We start from the raw sequence: 13,095 nt of genomic DNA on the forward strand, positions 1-13,095 counted from the left end.
AAATTAGGTATCAGAAAGACTGATTATTTTAATCTTTCGCTGTTCAGTTTAACAAAATATACTAATGATCATTTTATAATGTGTATTACAGAGTTATGCGTTCATGAGTCAAGAACAATTGCAGCTGCTCGCAGAAAAGCTTGACCCTAGTCAGCCCAAGGAAGTAAGTTTAAAAACAGAAATGAAATGTTGATGCAAATGAATGTTTTTTGCATATTGTAGAGTAGCCTGCATGTACATACAAGTTCCTATGAACCTGAGTGGAAACGTCCTTTGTTGGTTCATTTATTTTACCTTCGGTGCAGAATCTTCTCTGCAGTGCAATAATTCATTGTTTTATTACCATCTGGTTCAAAAACTAGTGTTGCAGCAAGCATCTATATTTTTTTAGAAATTATGTGCTAAAGATTGGCATTTTTAGTTAAAAAAAAAGTTGTTCCATGATTAATAAAGTTACTGAACATTATTTGTCCTGTATATATGTTCCTTGCCCTTCTTGGTAACTCCTGTGTTCCCCTTTGAGTTACCCCTGTCCAAAGAGAGAGGTGCCTGCTGATTTGCCAGCAACTTGCTGCCAAATGGAAAATATAAATCCAAGTTAGGTTTGCTGTCATGTCAGTGGCAGTACTAATTTGTGTCTCTAACCAGCAACCAGGACTGGCTGCTGGTATTTTTGAAGCTTGGAAAAATACCAGTTTGAGTGTGCTGCCTTGAAAAGACTTGTTGGGGCTTGTCTGGCAGCTGAAACAGGCATGGTAGGTGAGAGGTGGTACAAACAAATTTTTTTTATTAGAACACCAGGTAAAAAGTCTGATCCTATTAAATGTTATTAAAATGTCTTACAGTTTGTTTCAGTAAGATGAAATAAGTTTCTAGAGATAACAGTTGTCTATGAATTGAAAAAAAAAATTACTTGAAATTACTTGGAATGCTGATGAAAATTCAGCAGTATAACACAATGTCTAACAACTGTGTCTGCTTCTCCTAGCTGAGAGCTTTAGGGAGCTATTGTCCCCAGTTTCAAAATATTTGATTACAGCCAGAAAATAGAACATAAACCTTGTATCCAGTATTGAAAATCCATTTAAAATGGTTTTATTACTTCTTCGAATGCACACATTTTCCCCACTCAGTGATGTAGTGTTTTGTCTAAATAGCCATAAAAATATAGGAGAAGATAAGTATTTGTTATTCCTTATCTGTTCTACAGCCAGGTTCTGTTCCTTCCTGTCCTCCCTCGTTTCCTCCCTACCTCCCTCTGACTTGTAAATTACTTATTTCTGAGGCTGCTGTGAATGGATGTTTGGTGTTTATCTTTTTGACTGCTCCAGGTTCGCCAAGAAGCTTTGCAGACGCTGTGCTTGGCCCCTGCCTCTGATATCCTGAGCTCTGAGAGTTGGCCAAGTCTGAGTAAGCATCTGACAATCTCTCTGGCAGATCCTGATGCAACATTCAGTGTAAGGAAATGTTTTGTATCTAATTACCAGATTTGAATCCAAAGAAAGGACTACCAAAGTGGTGTAAGAAGTTACACCTCTTAAGTATTATAAGTAGTCCAGCAGGATTCAAGATGTTTTATTATTTGTGTGTGAATCACATAAACTATTTATTAAGTAACAGAAATACAGGATTCCAGTACATTTTGGTTTAAAGGACTGCAACAGGCTTTCAGTAGGATTTTGAGACACCAAAGTAGTCATTTACATTTCTTTTAAAAGCAGTGAAGACATTTTAATTTCTTTTAGCAGAAAGACACGTAAAAAGAATGGACAAAATTGCTCTGTAAAATAGGCCATGTTAATATTTTTTGTTCAAGTCAGGTTTATGCCCCATGGTGATGAGAAAATGATACATAGTAATATGACACAGGCAGTGATGAGGAAAAGAAATGACAGCTGCTTAAATGGCTTTTAGATTATTTATTATGTCAATTAAACTTCTTTGCTTCTTCAAATTTTAAACTGATTACCAAATAAATAGGAAAATTGCCCCAGCTGCTGTCCTATATTTCTCTTTCACCTGAGTTCTACAATTTATTTTAAAACTGTGATAATTACAAGTTTCAGATTCTGAATTGAAAAGTTATGTTCCTTGGTCTACTTTATAACTCAACGAGGCTTTACATTGGTGCTGTAGCTCAAGAATTTGAGCTACAGCACCAATGTAAAGCTCAAGAATTTGAGCTACAGCACCAATTTGAATAAAATTTCCTTTGAACTGGAGATTTCTGTAATCAGAAACTATATTTTTATAAAACATGCTTAACATCTGCACAGATGTCTAGATGAATAATATATAACATTAAGAATAAATGATATATTGATTATTTTGCGATTATGATACACAGTTAATGATTATTTAATACATTGCTTGCTTTTTTCACCCTTAGGAGAAAATTCTTAGGTTCTATGCAAAAACCTTTTCTTCTTCTCCATTTAATATGACAAAAGAAGTCTATACAAGTTTAGGTATGTGCATTTATTTACATTTCAAACTTCATGAGTTATGTACTTTTTGACAGGTTTAATTTTATAATGAAGTTTGTATGAGACAGTCTGTTTTGTCACTGTTGTCATGGAGCTGAAGTGATTTTTTGGTGTTTGGTTTGTCTTTTTTATAGCACAACACTTGGAGTTATACTTTCTTTCTGAAGAATATTCTCTTCATATTTCAGCTGGTCTGGATGTATCTAACTCAGATGTAAATCGTTTACTTAAAAAGGTAAAAATGAACTTTCTGTCCTTTTTCGATCAGTACTGAAACATTATGCATTAATTATTTTTTAATTTTAATAATTATATTTTCAGGTTCGCCTTTTAAATGAATACCAAAAAGAAGCACCATCTTCCTGGATTCGACATCCAGAAAAGTATGTCACCTTCAAAAGCCTGTAACTGGTTCTTAATTTAATAGTTATTTACATAAAATAAGGTGCATGTAATTTTAGCTAAGGCTTGATTATAGGATACACAGTGGCTGGTCAGTGACAACACAGGAAATAAAAGTAGAGGGTGAGAAAAGTAAAATGGGGAAGTTGCATAGTAGTAATCATATTGAACTGCTTACTTAGCTTTTGGAGTGTTCTAAGTACTTTTGAACAAAAAATAATTTGGATGTAAGTGTAGCAAGTGTAATATACTCAGAAGATGTAATAACTTAGGAGAATATAGATGCATTTTAGTTTTGTTAGTGGTATTACAAAGAATTAATGCACATACAAGAGAGAGTTAAAGATAATTCTGTTGGTATTTATGATTTATCTGAACAAGGTTTTATGAGAAGATTGTTCTAGACTATTGCCAGTGGAAGGACTTCAGTGATTTTTTTGTTTCCTGTCCATTTTTTCCTATTTGTGTCATGAGGTATATGGAAGAAGTAGTGGAGAGTACCTTGTCACTTTTGTCATTAAAGCACAAGCCTAATCATCCTGCCTCTCCAGACTTCTTGAGTCCAGTGCACTTCTTGGCTTTGCTAGATATTAAAGCAGTGTGGTTTAAGAAGTGGACGGTAAGCAAATAATCTGCAACCCAACAACACATAACTTGTTCAGGTCAGACATTTATTTTGAAAAGTTATGGTTTTGACATCATGGCCCTATTGTGTCCTATAACAGCATTAAGGAAGTGTAGGAAGTGTAGTTTTTTAGACTTTTATGGCCACTGCTTTTCAATATTACTCTCTACCTCAATTTCTATTCAGTTACTTCTTTTCATGAAATTTAGGATTTAAAATGAAATTTTAGGATGTTTTCATGAAATTTAGTATTTTCTGTGCTTTGTGTCTTCACTCCCTTAGGAAGAATTGACTGCCACCAAAAGATGAAAGTATTTTTTTGGAATAAGTGATGAGCATGAAAGAACATGTATATATTACACACCACACACAACTTGCTAACTTCAGTGGACATTAGAACTTTTTCCAGCCCACCATATGTAAACTTACAAGTTAGGATTTACTTGGCAATTTTAAAATGCATTGTTTAGCATCTCAGTGTACATATTAGTTTTCTCTTTTAACTATGTGTTCTGCTACACTTTTTTCTAATGATGTGGGGGTTTTTTTGATCATAAATGTACTGCAGACAAAAGTCTCAGTTGAGGATAATACTGGCTTTCTCGAGCTGGAGTTCAATTCATTGAATATGTACGGTATATGGGATCTCTACTAGAACAGAATCAGAGATAATTTCTACTTTTTAGTTAAAAACCAGAATGTTTCTTTATAGTTGACATTACATCTTCTTTGTCATTCAAGCATGCATATTACAGCAGAAGAGTGGTATTTAGGCTTCTGGAAAGGAAATATAAATCCTTGGTAAGTACTTCTATTAATATACTTTATTGATTATATATACAATAATAGTCTGTAAATAAAATTTATTGATAGAACACAGGGTAATGGCTTGAACCTGAAAGAGAGTAGATTTAGATTAGATATTAGGAGGAACTTCTTTTTCTGCCAGGGTGGTGAGATATTGAAAAAGATTGCCCAGAGAAGTTGTGGATGCCCCTCCCCTGGAAATGTTCAAGGCCAGGTTGGGTGGGGGTGCAAGGTGTCCCTGCCTGTGACATTGTTTGGAACTAAGTAATCTTTAAGGTCTCTTTTAGCCCAGGCCATTTTACGATTCTATGAATTACCAAGAAAAGTTTACTTGCAACTTAGTATTTTTTTTGCACATAGCGGTTTGGACAACTTTTTTCCTTTTTTTTTTTTTTTTGGTAGCTATTCCATGTTCTTCAGCTAGATAAGCCTTTTGGATTTTTCAATATTTTTTTCCGTTTTTCTTTGCTTAAATGAATCATTGATAAGTGCAAAGAAGCATATATGGCCAGCTCTGTGTAAGGGGAATTTGGATATTTTATTGCAGGTGTTTACTTAGGATTATAATTTATCAATTTGTTATGTTTCATTCATATTTAGAATTATTTCCAAAAAAGCATAAAAATGACAAATGATGCATGATAAATACTGTAAATACACTGTGCTAAATTTGGATTTTTGTTGAAAAGAGGCTAAAAAACTGACACTGTATTCTCTGAAGCATAAAGGATTCAAAGTCAGCAAGATAAATCAAACTGGGAAAATATATTTATATTTTTATTATAATAAAATTAATTATGTTTTTTATTTCCATTATAATATAGCTGTTAATCCTATCATATATTTAGTATGGGCAGATCTCTTTACTGGGGTAGAATTTTCATTGTTTTTAATAAAATCACTGTAGATGTGAGATCCATTCAGATAAACAGGACTTGGCTATGTTTATAAAATCTTGTCATACAAATGAAATCAAATATAAAATATATGGGACCAATAAAACCTTAAGATGGAGAAAAGGACACAGACAACTATAAGAGAACTTTATCTTTTCTATCTGTCTGCATAGAACAGGACATAGAATAAAACATGATCCATGCAACAAGGAGTTTATAATGGAAAGCCCATAAGCAGGGTAGTCTAATCTAATTTGTAAGCATCCAATTAAGGTTAAGTTTTTTTCATTGTGTATGTCTGCGTATTTATACTTGTGAATAAATCTTGGCAGCTCCAAGCTGTAATAAATCTAATTATTCCTCTCAGATCATAAGAAAAAAGAAGAAATTAACTCTATCCCACCTGATACCAGGGCAATGTGCGTTGTGTTTCCTTGCTACAACAATGCTTATAACTTTTAAACTTTGATATACCTTGATTAGATTATAGTGCTATGACAGTGATACACCACCAAGAACCGTAATAGCACTGACAGCACCCAGCAACCAAACCTGCAGTTTAGTGAGTGTATTGAAGACAAAGTTTTTCACATGTGGAAATTAAAATCTTCCACAGTAATGACAATAGGGCATTCACAGATTGCTGTTGACTTCTCAAAACACTTCCATATTCTGTCTACTCTTTTTCGTAGACTGTCTTTATGTGTATAGAACTGGTTGTGTGATAATGTAGTAATAATGGTGATATGTTTTAATAGCCCTATAAAATTTTGCCTACTCTTCGCTAATACATCCAAAGCACTGAAAAATGAAGTCATTGAAGTGAAAGGATATTTAAGTTTTTATTTTAAAGGACTGTACTTGGATACAAGAGAGAATGAGTTTATTGTGAAATATCAGGTGCTTTATTATTTTGTGTTTTATTCCACAGATTAATGCAGCAGTCCAACAATGTCTTGATTATTTTGAATTTTGCAAGGCAGCAGTTACTAAAAATCCCAAAGTCAGTGACATTTCCCAGCAGCATTGTAGTGAGTATCTTTGAATGTCCCACATTATATGTGCATACATCCACATTCTTTAGGCTTTTGAGCATGCTACCTCAAGAGGAAGACATTCTATCTATTCCATTCCCTAACTGTTGAATGATTGTCCTTTAAGAGAAAATTAATAGCAGTGGTTAATTTCTTAAGCTGTCTTTATATCCAAAATGATCTGCTTGTGTTGCAGGAAGCAGCTAGGTACTGTAAAGTAAACTACAAGAGTAAAGTTCTAATTTTTTTGCTTTATTGTTATAGGTGATACACAGAATTTTTCTTACACTGGACCAGAATTGCAGTACATCTATTTTGTTCATTCACTGTGCCTCTTAGGAAGATTGTTGATCTATAAGGAAGGCCAGAATCTATTTCCAGTACAGCTGAAAAATAAAAAAGGTAGGGGGAGAGTTGAGGAAAATGGAACCTGTTCAGAAAAACTGTGTCCATTCTTGATATATATTTATATATTTTCACTTTAATATTGTGGGTATTGAAGAACAATACTTTGTTCACCAAATCTGAGCCTGGAAACTTTCATAAAAGTGGTGTCTGTGTTTGTATATCTGTATTTGAGAATCTACATGCAGTTTTTTATTCTTTGATGGATGTGGTTGAATGGATTGCTTGTGTGTTTTAATACATTAATTTTGTGCTGAAGGGCAGTTGGATCAGTGCATCAGTGATTCAGTTTTTCTAGGTGTGAGTAATAGCTTCTGTCAAACCATTTGGTGTAATTGGTTGGAAGGGAGACATGTCCAGGGGCCAAAATTTGTTTTAAGGTGTGAAAGAAAAATTTGTATTTCAAGCTAATTGCAAATTGAAAACAAGTTAATTAAGCTAAAATAAAAGTAGAAGAAAAGTTTCATAGCTGTGAACAGAGGCGTTAATGGAGACACAAGAAGTGAGATGGAAAAGCTCTTCAACAGACAGAGAAATCTACATGGTACAGGGCTGGCAAACAGAAATGTGTGAGGGCAACAGTAGCATTCCACTGTTTTAGCATCTCTATTAATTCAGTGTAGAATTCCAAACATTACTGGATACTTGTTCTGTGACTTGTATTTTGTCCCTCTGGTTAGAGGATCAAGACTTGATAGATCCAGTGTAGAACAGTTGTGAGTAAGAAACATCTACTAATAAACTGCTTTTGTCATTTATGCATTACCACTGTAACACCCATCCAGCAGAGATCCAGGGATGGTGCTTGCTTATTTCTTTCCCATCAAATTTAACAATCTTGCCATTTCTCTTCTTAATGGTGTCCTTCTCAGCTTCATAGATGGTAACTCTTTCCTCGCAAGTTGGCTGATTTATTAACAGACGTACATTAAACTTGGAGGAATTTTTCCCCATATTGCATTTAGCTACATTTGTTGCTTCTGTTCCAGACCTGAGAAAGAGTGATGTGAAACCTCTCTTTTCCAGTTGTTTCACTTAATCTGATAGTAATGTAATGCTTTTTTTCTACAGCTAGTATTTTCAAATGTTGGCTGCCGCTTGTTACAGTGAAAGACATTTCAAAATTTAAATTGGCCAAATTGAGAGCAAGATCAAGTCTTATAAGGTGATCATGAAATACCTTAGTAGAGTCCCAAGGACGCGTCTGTCCTTTGCTTTATAGTTTGTACATAATTGATTACCTCTCTACAGCAAGGCATTCTTTACATATATTTACAAAATCCATTTTTTATTTGGAAAATTAAACTTAAGTCTTTAATTTACAAAGTACTTTTTTTTTTTTTTTTTTTTTTTTTTTAATAGCTACTGTATCCGTAACTGATGTGTTGGTATTATTTGCTCAACTTATTTATTACTCTCCAAGTTACCCAAAAACAGCTTTGGCAGCCCATACAGGTAAATGTTTTTTTTTTCCTTATACACTAATATATTTACTTATGATGAGACATATGATAACTTCTTTTGCAATTTTTAATTTGTGTCTGATATTAGTGCATTTTTCTCTTCTTCCACTCTTACCCTTTCTTTCCCCCCTATGTTGAATCAGGACTTAGCAAAATTAATAATAATTTAGAAGCAGCTATAGAGATATTTATGTAAGATAAAATATAGATAAATATTTCTTGTGTTCAACAGAAAATTATTCTCCAGAAAGTCTTGTTATGGAGATTCTGCAGGTTTTTTGTGATCAAACAGGATGTGCTGCTCAATGTTTGTATACAGACACAGTGATAGATGCCCTTCTTCATCCTGTTCAAAGTTTGCTGAATGGCACAGAGGTTTGTAATAATCTTCCAAATGATTTTTACATGTATAAAATATTATACTTTATCCATATTTTCCATGTAGAAGCTTTATTTATTCATTTAATATGGTAACTTTTGTGGTATTTTATACGTTGACTATCATAGTTTGCATTGAATAGTTTAGTTTGTTACTATGATTGGTCTGACATGGAAGTCTTGTGAATATTAGTAAAATATGTGCTGTAATGAGACTGTTTCCTTAAAAATACACTGTTTCCTGAAAAAATACACTGTTTAATTTTTTTCATATGTTTTATCTTTTTTCTGTTGTCACTTGGATATTTCGTGGATGAATATTTTCTCTACCTTCTATTTGAAAGGCAGCCTACTTTTATTTTTTTAATTCAGTTGGCAGCATGTAAGTTAGGTGTTCTCAATAATTAGTGTAATTAAAATATATAATTCTCCATGGAAAGCAACTATTTTCTGGATTGATAAAAGAAAAAGGGTTTTTTTTCTCCTTTTTTTGTTTTTTTTTCCTTGTAAACATTTTTATAAGTATTATGAAAATATTGAGAATTAGTGCCCTCTGTGATGAAGATTTCTGTGTAATGACATTTGAGCATAAGCTGTTAATTTACTGTGTTTAAGACATTAAGAAATCATCAGGAAGGTGACCTTCAGGTTCTGCATACCTAAGACAGACTTGAAAAAACAGCTTTCACAAAACCATTGAATTTAAAACTTCCTTTTTTTTCCCCCTCTTCCAAATAGGTGTATATAAACTGCCTTGAAACAACTTTACTTGATGTAGCTGATATTTTGGCAAGGATTGCTGCTTCAGAAGGTGGTCTTTCTATTCTTCTTTATGGAGAAAATGAAAAAAATGCCAAAGACAGGTAAGAGTGTGTTAATGGATGGCATTAGTGAGCACTTCAATGAATTACATTGTTCTTATGAGATTCGTTTGCTCATCTTTCATTTATCTATAATGTGATACTTTTTAAGTTTTGTTTGAGTAAAAAATCTGATTATAAATTAAAGTCTAGTAGACTGTTTTATAGAATGTATGAGGGAGATCTTTATGTGTAGAACCAGATGGAATGACGATATAAAGAAATGCTAATAGTAAGGGAGATTTTCATGTTTTTCTTCTATTTCTAATTAATGTGAGAGCTTTCCTTTCTCTCAATATAGTTCCGTTATATTTGTGGTGTTTCTTTTCAGACCAAAGGCCTCTCTTCTTCAATTTTCCTTGTTTGATTTTATAATAAGTATTCAAACTAACCAAATTTATTGAAAGAATGGATTTAATGTAGGATTTACATTTTAGTACATCTAGTAGAGACAGACAAAGAAGTTGCCATGTGTAACATTGTACCCAACTTAGGATCAGTGTGCTCCTATGGGTGGAATATAGTTAGCTGATGCTAAAACTTGTAAGAGCAGTAAAACTGAGATGAGCCTTTGAAAACAGCTAAGCTGCAGGTCATTAAAATGTATGGAATGTACATCTTCTAAGTGGAGAAATCTCTGAATTGTCTTCCCAACTGGACTCCTATAAAACCTAGAGTCTGTGTAGTTCATGGTCCTGTGGGTTGTGTGGAAGGCAATCGATGTATTTTTGCATTGTATAGAACTATTTGCCAAGGTTGAATAACTTTCTGTAAGTTTCTTTTCTTCTGTCTGGTGTTACAAGTTATAACATAGTTTGTCCCTCTGCATAGTGGATCATAGTCTCTTTCCATAGCTCCTTTTCTCAAAAAAATTTTAAGTTTAGTCAGAGGATTTGTTTCAAGGCTTATTACAAAACAAAATTTTAACTGCATTATTTTATTTCTAGTCATACAGCTGCTCATGTGCTTGTTCAGTTCACAAAGAAACTTCTTCATGATGACATTTCTCTTTTATCTGGATCTGAGTTCATGCCAGTTGTTAAAGGAGCTTTCATTTTTGTATGCCGTCAAGTATACAAAACTTGTGAAGGCCTTCAGATGCTAATTCCTTATGGCTTGCATGAATCCATTGCAGAGGCCTGGAGAAAGGTAAATTTTGCTTTTGGATTGGGAAAAATCTTACTGTGAGAAGTTCAGCTTGTGTAATAGTTGTTCTTATAGGTTAATTCTTTTTAAGCAGTTAAATAGTACTTGAAAATGTTGTAAAAAGGAAGCTCTACTTGCAAATTTTCCTTCTGAATCTGAACCTAGCAGAAATTTAATTTGAGACATCTGTGCCTAAGATTAAAACAGGAACTTTTGATGCATTAGTAGACCTGTAATTCAGTGTCCTTGATGATAGATGTTGCTCGATGTTGTGATAACCACTAACCACCACAGATCTTGCCTTTGCTCTTGGTTTGGGATATTTTGAAAGAAAATACTCCTGAGATGTGCTCTTATTAATTTTCAATTCAACTGGTTTGTGTTGGGTGTGAGATACAGAGAAAAAAATAGCAGATTGCAATTATTTGTTAAATAGTGAGGTTACATTGAAATATTTTCAAGAGACCATACTGAGAAGTGCCAGGCAGGAGTTTTTGTCTTACCTGTGTACATGGATTTTTTATGAAGTTAGATTGTACTTTCACTTCAGTTTGATTGCTAGTGCAGTGTTTTTTCTACATGAAAGAAAGAGCTTGGATCCAACAGTTCTGTTTATTTTGCTTTTTGTGATCACAGAATTACAGAATGGGTAAGATGGGAAGGCTGGACACAGTGGGTCTACTGGTCCAGCCTCCCAGCTCAAGCAGGGTAATCCTAGAGCACATGGCTCAGGATTGTGTCCAGAGGGTTCTTGAGTATCTCCAGTGGGAGAGATTCCACAACCTCTCTGGGTAATCTCGTCTAGTACTTGTTCACCTGCACAGTAAAGAAGTTCTTTCTCATGTTCATGTAGAACTTTTTGAGGATCAGTTTCTGCCCATTGCCTCTTGTCCTGTTGCTTGGCACCACTGAGAAGATCCTGAGTCCCTCCTCTTGATACCCTTCTTTCAGATACTGACAGATATTGATGAGATCCCTCTCATTTGTCTCTTCTCAAGACTGAACAGGCCCATCTCTCTCAGCCTTGCTTCATAAATGATGATGCTCCAGTTCCTCATCATCATCAGTTCTATTTTTATTGTTCTGAAAGTCACATGCAGTGTGAAAATCCTTGTGTGTTGTAAAAAATTACTTAAGATGGAGAAATGATGGCAGATCCTGCAAATGCAGTTTTCAAAAAGTTCACAGGGAAACATATTACAACATTTGAATCATTAAAATTACATTGGCACAATTTAGGTAAAGGTAGCAAACAAATCTTCAACTTTGGCTTCCAGCTTAACTGAAAGCATATTTAAACTGTAGGTATTAGGATTCATAGTAAAAAACCAAAGTCTAACTGTGTTATTCGCTTTACCCTGAAAAATAGGACTATCTTTTTATGTCTTAGAGAGGGATCAGATCAAGCTGGAACCAAGAATGGACTAAAAGACTAAATTTGTTTTTTTTCTGGAGGCGAGGAAGTTGGAGGGAAAATGACTGCAAGGGGAAAATAATGGAAGAGCTTTTCTTCCTTCTTGTATGCTTCTACTGTATGCTTTTATTATGATTTTTTAAAAATACAGTCACAATGTAAACTAAGTCAGAATATACCAGAAGGGAGAGCTTGAATAGAAGGTACTTAAATCACTATTTTGAGGGTATTTCTCACTGTTTCATATATTAATATTGCCACAAAGCCATACATTGTATTGAAAATAAAATATATTATTACTAAAAATCATAATTATATCACAATAAATTCTGTTTCTCGTCCAAGAATGTTGGTTTTGAAACTTATGTTATTCCTTGCATTGAAAACCTGAGGATTTTTATTGAATTAAGGAGCTTAGTTCACTTGATCCATGCTGTAATATTCATAACTCAGTAATTTTTTTTTGCTGCTTTCCTATTGTGTAACTTGTCAGTCTTACTCCAACAAGCCTCTTACTCTATTTAACGTTTATCACAGGCAGAGTGTTAAAAGCTTTTGATGGGCATTTCCAGTTATTTCCTCTAAGAACCACAGCATTTACACTTTGTACAAAAGACTTCTTTCCACATTAAAATCCCTTATTAAGGTATAGAACATAATTTAGACAAATTGTCTTGACATGTACAAGATACGTAGACTGTTGAGTGGAAACAAAGTTTACTCTACAAAATGCTATTTCTTCACTTCACTTTGGTAGTCAGATATAAACTGAAGTAGAATCAACATATTCTTAACTTCAAGATTCAACAAGCTATAACAGGAAAGTCAACTCCATCATCTTACTACTTTTAAAATTGTTTTTTGTCATTTTTCAATTTTAAAACACCTGAAGTTTATAAAATATCATGCCATTTATAGTGTAGTGAAAACAGTGGACTATGGTGGATTCTTTCCAAGCAGAAGTATCAAATTTTTAATGGCAGGACTGGTAATTAGTATCCTTTTATTTTACATGTCTCCTGGAGTTTTAAGACTGATGGAGAAAGAAATTATTTTTTTTTCTCAGCAGATTCTGATGAAATTCTGAGACAGAATTTATAAAGAAGATAATAAAAGGGGAACAACAGATCCAGTATGATTGACTAGTTTAATAGAATAATCTTTTGTTGATTTTTTACA

The 13,095-nt window shown here is 33.6% G+C and overlaps 1 protein-coding gene across 4 annotated transcripts in view; it reads left to right on the plus strand.

Moving 5' to 3' along the window:
- TBC1D32 (TBC1 domain family member 32) overlaps positions 1–13,095 on the plus strand; it is a 75,985-nt gene that overhangs the window by 7,603 nt on the left and 55,287 nt on the right. For all 4 annotated transcript variants that reach the window (XM_018917124.3, XM_050972775.1, XM_018917129.3 and 1 more), the window contains 13 exons: positions 92–163; positions 1,332–1,457; positions 2,390–2,468; positions 2,621–2,721; positions 2,808–2,869; positions 3,363–3,507; positions 4,255–4,314; positions 6,148–6,247; positions 6,515–6,652; positions 8,018–8,110; positions 8,351–8,493; positions 9,235–9,359; positions 10,304–10,505. In XM_018917124.3, coding sequence (XP_018772669.3) covers positions 92–163; positions 1,332–1,457; positions 2,390–2,468; positions 2,621–2,721; positions 2,808–2,869; positions 3,363–3,507; positions 4,255–4,314; positions 6,148–6,247; positions 6,515–6,652; positions 8,018–8,110; positions 8,351–8,493; positions 9,235–9,359; positions 10,304–10,505 — 1,446 coding nt within the window. The remainder of the gene's footprint in view (positions 1–91; positions 164–1,331; positions 1,458–2,389; positions 2,469–2,620; positions 2,722–2,807; positions 2,870–3,362; positions 3,508–4,254; positions 4,315–6,147; positions 6,248–6,514; positions 6,653–8,017; positions 8,111–8,350; positions 8,494–9,234; positions 9,360–10,303; positions 10,506–13,095) is intronic.

Source organism: Serinus canaria, chromosome 3 (genome assembly GCF_022539315.1).
Source record: "Serinus canaria isolate serCan28SL12 chromosome 3, serCan2020, whole genome shotgun sequence".
In the NCBI taxonomy this organism is placed as follows: domain Eukaryota; kingdom Metazoa; phylum Chordata; class Aves; order Passeriformes; family Fringillidae; genus Serinus; species Serinus canaria.